Source organism: Pongo pygmaeus, chromosome 6 (assembly GCF_028885625.2).
Source record: "Pongo pygmaeus isolate AG05252 chromosome 6, NHGRI_mPonPyg2-v2.0_pri, whole genome shotgun sequence".
Taxonomy (NCBI): Eukaryota; Metazoa; Chordata; class Mammalia; order Primates; family Hominidae; genus Pongo; species Pongo pygmaeus.
The window spans coordinates 115,603,599-115,620,622 of NC_072379.2; the positions used below are offsets into that span (position 1 = coordinate 115,603,599).

The following is a 17,024-nucleotide window of genomic DNA, read 5'->3' on the forward strand; positions in this document are numbered from 1 at the left end:
GCGCGTGCCTGTAGTCCCAGCTCCTCGGGAGGCTGAGGCAGAATTGCTTGAACCCAGGAGGCAGAGGTTGCAGTGAGCTGAGATTGCGCCACTCCACTCCAGCCCAGGCAACAGAGTGAGACTCTGTCTCAAAAAAAAAAAAAAAAAGAAAAGAAAAGAAAAAAAAAGAAATACAAAATATGGTAGTAGGATTATATTTCTTTTTTAAAAATTTCATAATATTATTTGTACCCTGACAGGCTTTTTTAGCACCCCCAGTTTGTGCTTCAGTGGCCTTTTCCATTGCCAGAGTGATCTTTTGAAATGCAAATCAGGTCATTAAAATTCCCTGCTTGAAATCCTTCAGAGATTTCCCATTGCCTGGACTTAAGAGTCCAGGCTTTTGAAGGTGGCTTAAAGGCCCTGTGGACCACGTGGCCTCTGCTTACCCCTCCAACCTAACTCTACCATATATCCTAGTTTATACCTGCTTTTTCAACGTAATTATTAATATCACCGGTAGCATACCCCATTTCTTTCTTGGAAGTTTCCTGGTTAGGACAAAAATTCATATGGTCTGCTTAAGTATCTAGCTCTCTAATTATTTGAGAAGTATTGCAACATAACCTCAAATATCTTATGTATTACTTGAATTATAATTTGTTCATCAGGATTATTTTGGAGGAATAACGAGAGTAAGGGAGTACTTGTTAGAGAGTCCTCATTTGTCCTAGAGGATTGAAAGGCACAAATTAATTATTACTTTTAAAGCAGTAGGCAAGAGGTGAAATAACATTGTGATACATCACAGGCATTCTCTTAACGACCTTTCTCACTTATAAGTAAGTTAATTTATTCCAGTACTTTTAAGTGACTAGAGAAACAGCAGCCCCTAAGATTGTGAAGTGAACAAAGGTGATAATCACAAGCTAGGTCCAGTTTTCACTTGCATGGAAAAAGCTAGATTAGCATCTGTATGTTTAAAATAAATTATCTACTTATGAAAGTAGATTATCTAGAATGTTCATGAATATTTCAGAGTACAATTAATTTTAATGAATTGTATTTTAGTGTCCCCTTTTGTGGTCCACTAATAATTTGATTAGGCATAAATATTTGAGAACATGTTTTTCTAGCTACTATATTGGAATGATGGCCTACTTTGTATTTTATGTGTTCTTGTCAAAGTACTGTACAATTTGCAGTATTTTATAGATTTTTAAAGTTGGACATTCCATGGCCCTAAATTCATTCTTATGCTTATTTTCTTTGCCAATAAGGTGTATGGCAAAAAAATAGATGGACAGCAAACCATTATTGCATGCATAGAAAGCCATCAGTTCCAAGCAAAAAACTTTTGGTAAGTTAAAATTTTGGATATTGGGGAGTTTTGGCATTGTTTTAAGTCTTTGTAGTTCTTGCTTTAGTGATTTGGGCTACACCTTGTTTGTTTATGGTTAAGAACAATTTAGAGATGCTATAAAATTTTAGCCTTTTGATATAAGGAAGGTAAATTTGCTCAACAGCCTAATCACTAAAGGTAGTGGTAAATCCGTTGACATTCAGTGAAAAGAGTATGGGACTAGCAAACAGCATCCTGAGGGAGCATGTGTGCTTGTGAGAACACCAGTTGGCAATCCATATGCTCATTCTGTGAAGGGGCTGTTCCTGAATGAAACTTATATGGAGGAGAACAAAGATAATTATAGAGCAAAAAATGATACTGCTTTTGTGAACTTTGTGACTCTGAAGTAGAGGATTGCTTTGTACTTGGTTAGCCAATGTGAGGAAATAATGACATGTTTTATACAATGAGGAAGGTTACAATCATGCCTTGTAATTTTGTGTACAAATAATTCCATTATTCCTTATAAACGTCAAGCCCTCAGGAGCACTGATTTACTGTACTGGTCTTGGACCTTTGACAAGTTGTTGGTCCTTTTTATTCTTAGACAAGACTATTTCTGAGCACCTGTTATAAAATTCTGAGGTTAAGACTTTACAAGTCCATAATTGAATGAAATCTTTACATTTTTCCCTGTTTTACATGCTGAGGTCACCAGAATAAGTATGGTCATAATATTTACCTTTTAGTATATTAGCCTTTGACTTACTAGCCAAGTTGGTTGGTGGTGCTATTAAGGGTAAAGTAACAGGTAACCCCTGTGGGCCAGTTGGGTTCATGGCCCAAGGTTGCTCCACTGCTTAGCCATCTCAGAAATAAATGCAGGGTTGCAAGGTTAACCAAGAATGTTTGGAGGAATGCAGATCCATCATCACTGAAGGAAAATCAATGCCATATGTAAACGTATGCCTTAATGACTAGCCACAGTTCCCTAAAGATTCTGTCATATAGAGTTACTTTTATGGACTTAATTAAGTGTAGTTTCTCTATGTTGGGTCTAAAATCTTGTAGCATTAATCTAGAATCCTGAAACAATCAATATTCATAAAATTATTACTAATTTATGTTATTTATGCCAGGAAACACTAATAAAATCAATCTTGTTGAGATGGAACTACTATTAGAAGAAAATTCTTTTTTACTACGTTCTTCTTTATAATACATTGGAGATGTTATAATAAGTTTACTAATTTGTCTTTTTAAAATCTAATTCCTTTGAGCTTTAACATATATAAAATGAAGAAAGTGTCTGTCCTTGAGTTTTATTTTCTTTTTAGAGACAGAGTCTTGCTGTGTTGCCCAGACTGGTCTCAAATTCCAGGGCTCAAGTGATTCTCCTGCCTCTGGCTCCCAAGTAGCTGGAACTACAGGTTCACATGGTGCCCAACTTGTCATTGAATTTTCTATTCTCACTATTTCACTTTACAAGGGTAATTTTTCCTAAGCCATCACTATGAGCATTGTATCACTTAAGTTAATGGCTTTCACTTTCTGGAAAAAAATGTATTTTATATGCTTTGATATGATTTTTCCAAAGTGATAATATCATGGCACAATAGTCTCAGTAAAATCTAAGTAGTTAATACAAAGAACTATACTTCAAGCCAGGCATCTGTAATCCCAGCACTTTTGGAGACCAAGGTAGGAGGATGGCCAGAGGCCAGGAGTTCAAGAAACCTGGGCAACATAGTACGACCCCACCTCTAGAAAAAGAAAAAAAAATTAGCCAGGCATGGTGGTGCATGCCTATAGTCCTAGCTACTTGGGAGGCTGAGGCAAGAGGATCTCTTGAGCCCAAGAGTTCAAGCCTGCAGTGAGCTATAATCACGCCACTGCACTTCAGTCTGGGTGACAAAGCAAGACCCTATCTCTAGAAGAAAAAAAAAAAAGAAATATACTTCAATTCATCTAAAATATAGGTAGAGTAAAAATCAGAAGCAACTAGTCTTAGATGTTTCTTAGATTTCAGTAGAGACCTTCTCTTCTTTGTCTCTACCATTTCTCCAGGGTCTAGCAGTATTAGGGGCTTAATATAAATGTTTGTTGAGTGAATTCATATTTGTAATTACAGAGTTAATAAAAGAGAGGGGCAGAATATAATTAAAGGCTAGGACATATTGGCCATTTACTCTACTAATAAAAGAGTACTATCTACTCAGTGTCATTTACTGTTACTATAGTAATTAATGCCTCTAGAAGAATCTTTTGAAATAGTTCTCAAATTGGTACCACTACTTGGTTTGGAATTTTTTTTTTTTCTTTTCATAATCAATGGTTATATAAATGTATATTGTCCTAGTCAGTATTGTATATGCTAAGGACTCACTAGTTGGCTTGGCACTAATACCTCAATAAAAGGAATACTTCTTTTGGAATCATGAAACAAAAGTGAATAAACCTCCAAGTTATTTTTCCAACCAACCTTCTTTGAAAAATCTTGGATGAGTCACTCAAAACAAGACATGTTATAAAATTATCTTTTATTTTGTAGAACATATACATTGTTCTAATAATAATTTCCAAATATTCAGTGTAACTGTAAGTATGAGAATACAGGTTGAATATCTCTTATCCAAAATGCTTGGGACCAGAAGTCTTTTGGATTTCAAATTTTTAAATATTTACATCATACTTACCGGTTTAACATCCCTAATTCAAAAATTCAAAATTCAGAATGCTCCAATAATCGTTTCCTTTGAGCATCATGTCAGTGCTCAAAAAGTTGCAGATTTTGAAGCATTTCAGATTTTTGAATTAGGAAGACTTAACTTGTACTATCATTCTATAGACTTTATGATTGGGTAGACTGCATGAATATTGAACCCAGAAATCATTGTCTAGCAGAAGCCAGTATAGTGATTAATTACCCTGTGACTATTATATAATGTTCAAAAAAGCTAACATATTAGAATGTCCATAGCGTGCAGAGAGCAGAGACAAAAAGAAAAGTTACCCTGAAAAGTTTGTCAGAAAAATAGAATATCAGAAGCTAAACTACTCATCCAGAATTTTGTCAAAAAAGAAAAATAAGATAAAATTCACTGGTAGACAAAAAGTAGTAACGTACCAGTTTGTAATTTCTCAGTTTCGAACCATGAATATGTATTTGTATACCAAAAATCATTTCAGGAGCAGAGAAGGAGGATATGCCTTTTATATGGAGACTTTAAACATAAAATTGGAAAACTAAAAAAAAAAAACTCATGTTAATAAGTATAGTCCTTTATTTCCAGATATCAAAACCTCCTTAAGAGTGTTGTATAACATATACTAGCCATTCTTTTTAAATTGTATGGTACTTTGTATCATTCAGTAGATGTTAAACTACACTGAGTGTATTTATAAAAGCCCCTGTTAATCTAAACATTTATTCCATTTATTTTGGAAATATAAGTGGTTCGATTGAAGAAGTAGCTTAAAATTTATCTCCACAGTAGCTTATGACTTAGTTTTGTATTGGTTTTTGTTTTGTTTTTTTTTTTTAAGGCTAGTCAAGTGGAGATGGAACAAAAACTGTAACTGATTGTGATCAATTAGTGGCAAACAGCACTGCACACACACCAGCGTGAATTGTATTTTAAGCCTTAGCTTTAGAATTCTGGCATTAAATCCATTATGTAAGTTCTTTCTTATCAGTAGGGTGAAAATTAAATTAAATATATATCATAACTGGACTTAACCTTTTGATTATTTTTGACTATTTCAGTGATTAAAAATTTAATGTCCAGTATTCATCCCCCACACTCTCTCATACTGTAGCATGAAATATAATCTGAAACTTAAAATTGATTCAAATTATTTTCCCTACCTTATTTACAGCTGCTGTTTTTATTTTTAAGGAATGGTCGTTGGAGGTCAGAATGGAAGTTTACAATTACTCCTTCAACCACTCAAGTGGTTGGCATCTTGAAAATTCAGGTATGAAAAAGAATTTGTTTACTGATCTTTAGATGATTCTGAACAGAGAAACAACTAATTCCTAAGTTTACATTTTCATAGTATATCATATACATTTCTTTTTCAGGTCTTTGTTTTGGGGTAATGGGAAAAACAATAGTGCTGTTTTAAATCTTTTAAATAACCTGGAAATTTATTCCCTAGTCATCAAAAATCTGCAAGGATAGCTGACAGATTATAAAACACAGCTAAAATTAGATGCTGCCATTTGGTCTGCTCTTCAGATACAATTTGTTCATGCAGGCATCTTCTGAGTTTGAGTTGTGTACTTCTCTCCTCTGAATTGGGTGGAGTGGGGTGAAGTATCATATTAATATATGCATGTGTGTAGTTGTATAAATATATTGTATGCATGTATTAACATGTGTATGTATTGGCCGGGCGCGGTGGCTCACCCCTGTAATCCCAACACTTTGGGAGGCCAAGGTGGGTGGATCACAAGGTCAGGAGATCAAGACCATCCTGGCTAACACAGTGAAACCCCGTCTCTACTAAAAATACAAAAAATTAGCCGAGCATGGTGGCATGTGCCTGTAGTCCCAGCTACTCAGGAGGCTGAGGCAGGAGAGTCGCTTGAACCCAGGAGGCGGAAGTTGCAGTGAGCCAAGATTGCGCCACTGCACTCCAGCCTGGGCGACAGAGCAAGACTCTGTCTCAAAAAAAGAAAAAAAAAAAAAAAAAGCATATGTGATTGTTTGAAGATTTAGTTAATATGGCTAAAAGGGTTAGAACAGAGACAGACACCAAGTATTCGATGAATGGTAGTCATTATTGTCAGCATTATTCTTCCTTCACTTAGGCCTCAGTGGCGCTTACCTGGATAATTACAGCAGTTTTAAAATGGTGCCCCTTGTAGGACCAAAGCTTATTGAGAGCAAGGATTGTCTGATTCACAGTACAATCCAGCATTTAGCATAGTACTGTATGACTGTTATTTTGTTGAATTGGTGGACTCTTTGGCATTCACACTGCCATCAAAAAGATAGTTTTTTAAATTTAAATGTGGATATGTTACTTGACTACGTAAGACCATTTAGTGGTACACTCTCATCTGCCACATAGTCCAGACATATTTGCATGACATACAAGGCCCAGAGTTGACTGGTTTGCTACCTGTGTATATTTCTACAGCTATTACTCTCCCCAACTTCACATACCTCTAGTCCTCTCTGAAATATACTGAAGCCTTTTTTAACCCTCAGAAAGAATCTGGAGTACTGCTAACATACTTTATACATACCTTTACCATGTTGTGCTGAAATACGAGATCAGGGACTGTGTCTTTTTAAAAGCCATATACCCTCAGTACCTTATGTAGCAGCAGTGTTTATAGCACTTATTCAATGTTTGTTGAGTAAATTCATGTCTGAGTTTGGGGAATGAAATGGTTGGTGGAAATACACAAAAGAGGAGCAGGGTTGAGAGGGAATATTGTGAGCTCAGATTTGGACATCTTGGTTTTAGGTACCAGTAGAATGAATGACTGTGAGGCAAAAATGTCCAGCAGTCAGTAGAAGGCTTGCCTGAATAACTACAGGAATATCTCTAACTAGTCTCCTCACTAGGCTGAGGGCGGGAAGAGTCTTGCTGGAGTTCAAAAGTTTTGGAGCTCAGCAGAGAAGTCTAGACTAGAGCTGGAATATGTAGTCAGTCTGCATTGATATGCTTGTTGACGCAATAAGATTCTTGATGATTCCTGTAATGCGGTTTCTGTAATTTCTTTTTCTAATAGGTTCATTATTATGAAGATGGTAATGTTCAGCTAGTCAGTCATAAAGATATACAAGATTCCCTAACAGTGTCTGTAAGTAATTAATTCCACAATAAAATTTAACCTAATACTTCTGTAAAACCAGAACAGTTTTGGAATGAACATTTTAAGTAATATTTCTGCTTCAGATTACAGTGTTTTCTGATTGATTGAAGATAAGTAGTTGTAAACCTGTACCTAACTTCTTTGCAGCTTTATTGAGATATAATTTGTATACCATTCAGTTCATTCATTTAAAATATAAGCTTCAAATTTTTTTTTTTTTTTTTGTATATTACTAATAGGATTGGACAGCAGTCACCACAATCTAATTTTAGAACATTTTCATGCTCCTTAAAAGAAACCCTGTACCATTAGCAATCATTCTCCATTCTACCCAGCCCTTCCACCAGAACCCTCCCAGCCCTAGGCAGTGGCTAATCTACTTTCTGGCTCTGTGGATTTGCTTGTGCTGGACATTTGATATAAATGTAATCATAATATATAGTCTTTTCTGACTGGCTTTTTTCATTTAACATGTTCAACATTCATCCTTTTTGGAGCATGTATTAGTACTTTGTTCCTTTTTATTGCCAAATAATACTCTGTTTTATGGACATACTACATTTTATCCATTCTTCAGTTAGTGGACATTTCTGTGTTCTACTTTTTGCTGCTGTGAACATTTGTGTACTATTTTTTGTGTAGATACTTTAATTTCTTTTTGGTATATACATAGGAGTGGAATTGCTGGGTCATTTGGTAACTATGTTTAACCTTTTGAAGAACCGCCAGACTGTTTTCCATTTTATAGTTTCACCAGCAGTGTATAAGAGTTTCAATTTTTCCATTTTATAGTTTCACCAGCAGTGTATAAGAGTTTCAATTTTTCCATTTTATAGTTTCACCAGCAGTGTATAAGAGTTTCAATTTTTCTATATCTTTTTCCAAAATGTGTCCTTTTGAAGATGGCCATCCTAGTCAGTATGAAGTAGTTTCTGATTGTGGTTTTTATTTACATTTTCTTGATGCTAATGATTTTGAGCATCTTTTCATGTGCTTATGATCATTTGTATATCTTTTGGGGGGAAATACCTATTCAGATCCTTGGCTCATTTCCTAATTGATTATTCACATTTGTATTACTGAGTTGTACTTGTTCATATATTCTGGATACAAGTCCAGTGTATCACATACATGATTTCAGATATTTTCATCCTTCTCTGTGTTGTCTTTTCACTTTCTTGATGATATTGTTTGCAAAACAGAAGATTTTGGTTTTGATTTTTTTCTTTTGTCATTTGAGATTTGAAATATTAATAGAAACCATTGTCTACCCAAGGTCATGGAGATCTACTCCAATGTTTTCTTCTAAAAGTGTTATATGATAGTTTTAGCTCTTACATTTAGGTCTATGATCTTCTACCTGACTTTTAAACTGTATCCTATCTTTTCAGTAGCTATTTGGATCATGATTTAATGAAGTTTTTTTTTTAAGTTCATCTTTCAAATTTAAGAATTTTTGAACTTGGTTTTAGTTCTCCACAGAATTCTTTCACACATTCTTTCCCTTGCATATGCAACTGTTTCCTTGTTGATTTTTGTTTGTTTGTTTTTGTTTTTTTGAGACAAGACCCAGGCTGGCATGATCTCAGCTCACTGCAACCTCTGCCTCTAGGGCTCCAGCCATTCTCCCATTTGAGCCTCCTGAGTAGCTGGGACTACAAGCACGTCCCACCACACCCAGCTAATTTTTTTTTTTTTTTTTTTTTTTTTTTTTTTTTTTTTTTTTTTTTTTTTGGTAGAGATGGGGTTTCACCATGTTGCCCAGCTAGTCTTGAACTCCTGGACTCATGCAATTTACCCACCTTGGCCTCCAAAAGTTTGGCTTTTGGTTTTTTTGCCCCATGGATGTTGACAGTATAACATTAACAGTGACATTTTCTCATTTGTTTGTGTCATATACCTAAAAGTATCTGTGTATTATAAACATCAACTGCTTATATACAATTTACAAATATTAAAGAAAAATTTATTTTTAACTCAAGAAAGCATTTAACTTTAAGAAACATGTATGAATGTGTTAAGCCAGATGCTACCTAAGAAGATAAGCTATATTTACGTATATATACATATACATATATACACATATATACACATATGTACATATATACACATATGTACATATATACACATATGTACATATATACACATATGTACATATATACACATATGTACATATATACACATATGTACATATATACACATATGTACATATATACACATATGTACATATATACATATACACATATGTACATATATACATATACACATATGTACATATATGTACATGTACACATATGTACATATATGTACATATATACATGTACATATATGTACATATACATATATGTACATATACATATATGTGTACATATATACATATACGTATATATGTACATATATATATACTTACACACACACACACACATATATATGTATATATTTTTTTGAGACAGAGTGTCACTCTGTTGCCCAGGCTAGAGTGTAGTGTGTGAACACAGCTCACTGCAGCCTCGACATCCTGGGCTCAAGCGATCCTCCTGCCTCAGCCTCTCTAGTAGCTGGGACTACAGGCATGTGCCACCATGCCCAGCTAATTTATTTTTTGTAGAGATGGGGTCTCACCATATTGCCCAGGCTGGTCTCAAACCCTGGCCACAAGCAACCCTTCTGCCTTGGCCTCCCAGAGTGCTGGGATTACAGGCATGGGCCACCACACCCAGCCCCTGAAGCTATCTTTTAAAAAAATTTTTATTAGCACTTAGGTGATTTCTGCTTTGACCTAATTGGTACTCTCCTTGCAAAATTTGCCAGTGAAAAAAACTTACTAATGTCTGATTTTCCATGAGATGTTCTCCATATAGTTACATAACATATGTAATTACTACATTCAATATTATCGACATAACAAGGGTATGGTGCCGTCTTGTTTGGGGAGTTTGACATTGAGCAAAGATGCTTCCTGGCTGGGTGCGGTGGCTCACGTCTGTAATCCTATCACTTCGGGAAGCTGAGGTAGGTGGATCACTTGAGGTCAGGAGTGCGAGACCAGCCTGGCCAATATGACGAAACCTCGTGTCTACTAAAAATACAAAACCCCATCTCTACTAAAAATACAAAAATGAGATGGGAATGGTGGCACATTCCTATAGTTCCAGCTATTTGGGTGGCTGAGGCACGAAAATTGCTTGAACCTGGGAGGCGGAGATTATAGTGAGCAAAGATCACACTGCTGCACTCCAGCCTGTGCTACAGGCTGAGACCCTGTCTCAAAAAAAAAAAAAAAAAAAAAAAAAAACAGATGCTTCCTAAGAGAAATTTGTCCACAAAATTACAGAGGGTAGGGTTTTGAGAGATGGTCATAGTAATTAAACTTGACTAATATGCCAGTTTGTGCTCGTTTTTTTTAGGAATGACCATTTTTACTCTATCTTAGGAGGTTTTCATTGTTTTATATTTTTACACCATATATATAAAGTATAAGGTGTTAGAGAATTTTACATTAACACTGTTTTATTTTTGAAATCCAAATTCTGTTAACTTTACTGTTAGGAAAAAGCAAACAAATCCATCTGTTGGCATGTTAAAAAAAAAATTTCCAGAAAAATACATTCTTCCTGATTAGTGATTTTTTTTTTTTTTGGTATCACTGTTCTGTTACATAATGTTCAGTAAATATTTAACAATATTCAGATAAAGAGTCATCAATTAGAAATCTTTACCAAACTTCTTACACATAAAAGTTGTCTATTGGAATGCATGTCCAGTGTTTAAAATTGAACTTTTCATCCATGTGTGTATGTATCATTGAGATTTCACTTTCCTTAGCCAGCTAAACATTGAGACCTGCTTATTCTGTAGACTTTTAAAATAATTTTACCTATATTCCCCTTAGACTTAGAATAATTGATCTTACAATATTTGTTCTATGTCATAATTTCCTTCTGTTATTTATTATAACATTACATTAACCATACATATATTTTAAAATAATAGTGGTTTAGTTTTAAATTACTATTTTTGTTTTGTTTTTTTTATTCAGAATGAAGTGCAAACAGCAAAAGAATTTATAAAGATTGTAGAAGCTGCAGAAAATGAATACCAGGTATGATTTTTAAAATATTATATAAGCTACACTCACGTATGAATTAATGTCACTGAAATTTTAATTTCAGCCAAAAGCTGAATTTTTCCATTGCATCAGTTAGAGTCTTTTTGTTGTGTGTCTGCTTTTAACACAAAGGCAGACTTATTAAAGTGTAGGCAAAAAGAGTGGCAAGTAAATTGAATTCCATTAATATTTTGTGTTTTAAAAATACTTAAGACTAGGCTGAGTGTGGTGGCTCACGCCTGTAATCCCAACACTTTGGGAAGCCAAGGCAGGTGGATCACGAGGTCAAGAGATCAAGACCGTCCTGGCCAACATGGTGAAACCCTGTCTCTACTAAAAATACAAAAATTAGCTGGGTGTGGTGGCACGTGCCTGTAGTGGCGAGTGCTACTCGGGAGGCTGAGGCAGGACAATCGCTTGAACCCGAGAGGCAGAGGTTGCAGTGAGCCGAGATCACGCCACTGCACTCTAGCCTGGCGACAGAGTGAGACTCCGTCTCAAAAAAAAAAAAAGACTAGGTTTTAGCCAACATAATTTCTGAGTGCAGATTGAGTATCTCTGATCTGAGTTGCTTGGGACCAGAAGTGTTTTAGATTTCAGATTTTTTTGGATTTTGGAATATTTGCATTATCTATTTACCAGTCAAGCTTCCATAATCTGAAAATTAGAAATCTGCATCAGTGCTTCAGTGAGCATTGCCTTTGAGTGTCACGTTGATGCTCAAAATGTTTCAAGCTTTGGAAACTTTGGATTTTTCAGTTAGGGATGCTCAACCTGTATCAGTCAAAATATGCCAGACTTTAAGTGGCTATTTTTTTTCTGGCTGGAAATTTTAATTCAGGCTGTGTCTTAGCATTTGGATTATGTGTAATCTGTTTAGATCACATTTCATTTTGTGCTTTTTTATGTTATTTATCAGCTTCTAAACTACACTCTTGAATTGAAGCATTTAATTTGTGAATTGGACAAGTTTCTACTCCTTAAAAATAATAATCTAGAAATTGTTCTGACATACTAAAATAAATTCAAAACGAGGACACACAAATATTAAGTCCAATTTATAATTTATTTCATTAAGTTTATTCAAAGTTATTATAGGCTTTTTCTTCTAGCTGCTTTTATTTTATTTATTTATTTATTTATTTTTTTGAAGACAGAGTCTTGCTCTGTGGCCCAGGCTGGAGTGCAGTGGCGCGATCTCGCCTCACTGCAAGCTCCGCCTCCTGGGTTCGCGCCATTCTCCCGCCTCAGCCTCCCCAGTAGCCGGGACTACAGATGCCCGCCACCAAGCCTGGCTAATTTTTTTTTGGGTTTTTAGTAGAGACGGGGTTTCACTGTGTTAGCCAGGATGGTCTCGATCTCCTGACCTCGTGATCTCCCTGCCTCGGCCTCCCAAAGTGCTGGGATTACAGGCGTGAGCCTCTGCGCCCGGCTCTTCTAGCTGCCATTAAACAGCTTTTAAAACAATGTTGGGATTTTATTTGACTGTTTAAAAACAGTGAAACAGGCTGCTTAAATCAAACTTATTCTGAAAACATCTATGTGCTTTATAAATTGTTCTGTTCTTTGCTTTACTTTAAACTTCTATTGTTTTTCATAGACTGCCATCAGTGAGAATTATCAGACAATGTCGGACACTACTTTCAAAGCCTTACGTCGACAGTTGCCAGTTACACGCACTAAGATTGATTGGAACAAGATCCTTAGCTACAAGATTGGCAAAGAGATGCAGAATGCATAAGATGAACATTGCATGACCGGATCATTTTAGTGTCTTTGCGTTAAAAAATTATTGCAAAAGTATTCTGAACTGTCAAGCTGCCCAGTCAGATGGGCTGTTGCCATTTAAAATCACTGTAATTAATTAGTTTGATTAGAGCACAAAGCTTAGCTAATCAACCATTTTTCATTTTGTTTGTTCTAAGAGGATTGAAAATCAGTTTAGTTTAAATGTCTTTCTGTTAGGCCTTTCTTTCTTACAATGAAGAGACGATTCTTCTAGTTTATGGTTAAAAGTTTTTGAAGTGTCTCAAAAATATTTTACTAACTGTAACCCTAAAATTGTTGTCTTTTGGTTTATGAAATCAGTAATTTTTGATATTTCCCCAGTTCTTTTTAATGGGGTCAATAATGGACATTCTAGTTTAAGGTGGTTGATGGATTTAGCCATATATGCTGCTAAAGAAATTGTCTACCTTTTCTTCCTTACCTGTTCCATTTGTGTAAAGTTGAGATTAGAGGGAAAGCATTTTCTATATCAATTGTGTTTAAACCTTTCAAGAAGGTTATTTAGCTAGCTTAGTGTTGAACTAAATTTTTTTTAAACAAGGCAAGGTCTAATGCTGTTTTGAGATTCTGAAATTAATGAAAATACTTATTTCAGAAATGCATTTAATGCTTTTTTTCTTGTGACAGTTACGCAAATCAGCTTGAATTCCATATGTCCCTGAGTTATTTTTATCATAAAGCCACAAATGTATTATAACAAGGCAAATTGTAATATATATAATCCTGAACTCATGACCATGTCTCGGTTTATTTTTTTTTTCTTGGATTGAAAAGTACTGAAATTCAATGTGACATTAAAATGCAAATTTTCCTATTTATTTGAGTAGAAAATCACTTACCAGTGAGCATATATATTTTAAAATACTTTCTTTGGATATTGTAATTCTTAACTGGTTGTAAATTAGAAAAGCTGGGATTACATATGGTGTGCGGTTACAGTCTAAATTTTTTCATCTTCCTATGCATCATAAGCATGTTTGTAATATTTTCAGAAATAGTTCTACTGATGCTACAGGAATTTCAAGCCTGTGGTGAATGTTAGTATTTACCATAGGGAGTGAGGTGGAGTTATGGTTTCATTCAATAGAGTATTGCTTATTATACTTGAGTGGAATCCTTTCCTCACGTACTCCCACAGATGTCTGGGCCTGGAAATTTTTATTTTATTTTATTTTATTTTTTTTTTAGAAAAACACCACTTTTATTATGTACAATAAAATATTTCATTAGCTTGAATTGTATAGATTTTTAAAAATTCAATGAAAGCATGTTGTTTAATTTCTTTTTAAAATCACTGTTGGGCTTTGAAAGCATTGAGAATATAATATGAAATTATGACATTTTGGCTAAATCATCTTTTCTTTAGTTTTAAAATACAAGTTTTGGCACATTGGGATTCCTAAAGAAAATGAATTGGTAACATTAATTATCTGTTCCTTTTTAAAATATATATATTTGAAAGTTTGATGATGGTGAAATAAATACTAGATCTAATTGACAAGCTTAGTTGTATCAGTTAGGCCATCATGAGTTTCTGTCCCATGAAAGTCATCAATTTCCTATCTCTGTTCTAGTCTGGAATGCATTACTGAAAATGTATGAAACTGTTTTTAAGGTGATTTGTTTGTGAGACGGAAGATTTATCAAAAATAATTTAGAACAGGCTGGGCGCGGTGGCTCACAACTGTAATCCCAGCACTTTGGGAGGCTGAGGCGGGTGGATCACGAGGTCAGGAGATCGAGACCATCCTGGCTAACACAGTGAAACCCCATCTCTACTAAAAATACAAAAAATTAGCCGGGCGTGGTGACAGGCGCCTGTGGTCCCAGCTACTCGGGAGGCTGAGGCAAGAGAATGGCGTGAACCCAGGAGGCGGAGCTCGCAGTGAGCCAAGATCGCACCACTGCACTCCAGCCTGGGTGACAGAACGAGATTCCGTCTCAAAAAATAATCATAATAATTTAGAACAGTCTGAAATAATGATTGCACAGAATAGTCTTTTATAGTATAAGAATGGCATTTATTAGGCAGGGCACAGTGGCTCACACCTGTAATCCCAGCACTTTGGGAGGCCGAGGCAGGTGGATCACGAGGTCAGGAGTTCGAGACCAGCCTGACCAACATGCTGAAACCCCATCTCTACTAAAAACAAAAAAAATTAGCCGGGGATGGTGGTGCGCGCCTGTAATCCCAACTACTCAGGAGGCTGAGACAGGAGAATCATTTGAACCCGGGAGGTGGAGGTTGCAGTGAGCAGAGATCGAGCCACTGTACTCCGGCCTGGGTGACACAGGGAGACCCTGTCTCAAAATAATAATAAAAGAATGGCATTTATTAAAGTGAAAGAAGAATGGAAACCCCGAGTATCCTATAGCTCAGGGATGTAATTTTAGTAGGAAACATTATGGCTGCTTTGCTCAGTAGGCTGAAGTGTGGTGGCAAAGGCATAATCAGGGAGAACAGCCCGGAGACTACTGCAGTAATCTAGTTGAGAGAGCATGCTTGGACTGAGGTGGTTGCTGTAGAGGTGGTATAAAGCAGTGAGATCTAGATATATCCTAAAGGTAAAATCAGCAAGACCTGGGGAGACTTTGGTCATGGAATGTGAGATAAAGAGAACCATGTTTGGGGCTGGAGAAATTGAGGAAGATTCTTGTAGGAGCAGGTTGGTTTGGAGAAGGAGGCTGGTCAGCAGCTCAGTTTTCTATTCAAAGGAGAAATATCTCATGTAGCAGTTAGATACAGGAGACAGGAACCAGAGGAAAGCTCTGGGCTAGAAGAATGGGAAAGTGCATGAACCTGGGAAACAATTTTATAGGCAGACAGGATGAAGGACCTCAAGGTTAGTGATAATGAATTGGAAGTAAATGAGACCAATGATGAGCATGGCTGTATGTTTTTCTTCAGCCGCGTAAAGCTGTTTGGGTGCAGGCGTAGAGTAGATGAAATAAATTGCACCAAGGCTGTGGTTGTGCCCAGAGTGAATGACCACATGAAGAGGGGCAGGGTATGACAATGGTCTGTGGAATTTCAGCTGGGTAAGCAGCGAAGTGAGGGCTTGAGACGGGGGGAGGGATAGTGAAAATGTTGTACAACCAATGGATTATAGGTGTGTTAAAGTAGGGGGACTAGAAAGAATGACCTAGAAATGTAAGAAGTGGGCCGGGCGCAGTGGCTCATGCCTGTACTCCCAGCACTTGAGGAGGCTGAGGCGGGTGGACCATGAGGTCAAGAGATCAAGACCATCCTGGCCAATATGGTGCAACCCCGTCTCTACTAAAAATACAAAAATTAGCTGGGCGTGGTGGCGTGCCTCTAGTCCCAGCTACTCGGGAGGCTGAGGCAGGAGAATCGCTTGAACCCAGGAGGCGAAGGTTGCAGTGAGCCGAGATTGTGCCACTGCACTCCAGGCTGGCGACAGAGCGAGACTCTGTCTCAAAAAAAAAAAGAGGTGGTGGGCCGGGCACGATGGCTCACGCCTATAATCCCAGCACTTTGGGAGGCCACGGCAAGTGGATCACTTAAGGTCAGGAGTTCAAGACCAGTCTGGCCAATATGATGAAACCCCTTCTGTATTAAAAATACAAATATTAGCCGGGCATGGTGGCACATGCCTGTAGTCCCAGCTACTCAGGAGGCTGAGGCAGGAGAATCTTTGAGCCCAGGAAGTGGCAGTTACAATGAGCTGAGATTGTGCCACTTCACTCCAGCCTGGGTGACAGAGTGAGAGTCTGTCTCAAAAAAAGAAAAAAGAAATGTAAGAAGTGGTGATTGGAGAATGGTGTGCTTAATTAAAATTGAGGTTTTGAGGAGTTACTAGTAATGACAAATATGACCAAGGGAGTGACTGGCTGAGGGGAGAGAGGAGAGGACTTAAGCAACGGTGCCACTCAGAGTTGGAAAAGTCACCTCTGTGACATTAAAGTCAAGAATTCTGGTAGAAGTAAGAGTTCTGGCATGAGTGGTGCTT

At 36.6% G+C, this 17,024-nt stretch overlaps 1 protein-coding gene across 1 annotated transcript in view; it reads left to right on the forward strand.

Moving 5' to 3' along the window:
• CAPZA2 (capping actin protein of muscle Z-line subunit alpha 2) overlaps positions 1 to 14,393 on the forward strand; it is a 56,817-nt gene extending 42,424 nt beyond the window's left edge. The window contains exons 6-10 of the mRNA XM_054495523.2: positions 1,260 to 1,339; positions 5,224 to 5,302; positions 7,074 to 7,145; positions 11,197 to 11,259; positions 12,866 to 14,393. Of these exons, the coding sequence (XP_054351498.1) occupies positions 1,260 to 1,339; positions 5,224 to 5,302; positions 7,074 to 7,145; positions 11,197 to 11,259; positions 12,866 to 13,006 (435 nt within the window). The 3' untranslated portion in view covers positions 13,007 to 14,393. The remainder of the gene's footprint in view (positions 1 to 1,259; positions 1,340 to 5,223; positions 5,303 to 7,073; positions 7,146 to 11,196; positions 11,260 to 12,865) is intronic.
• The last annotated feature ends 2,631 nt before the right edge of the window (positions 14,394 to 17,024 follow it).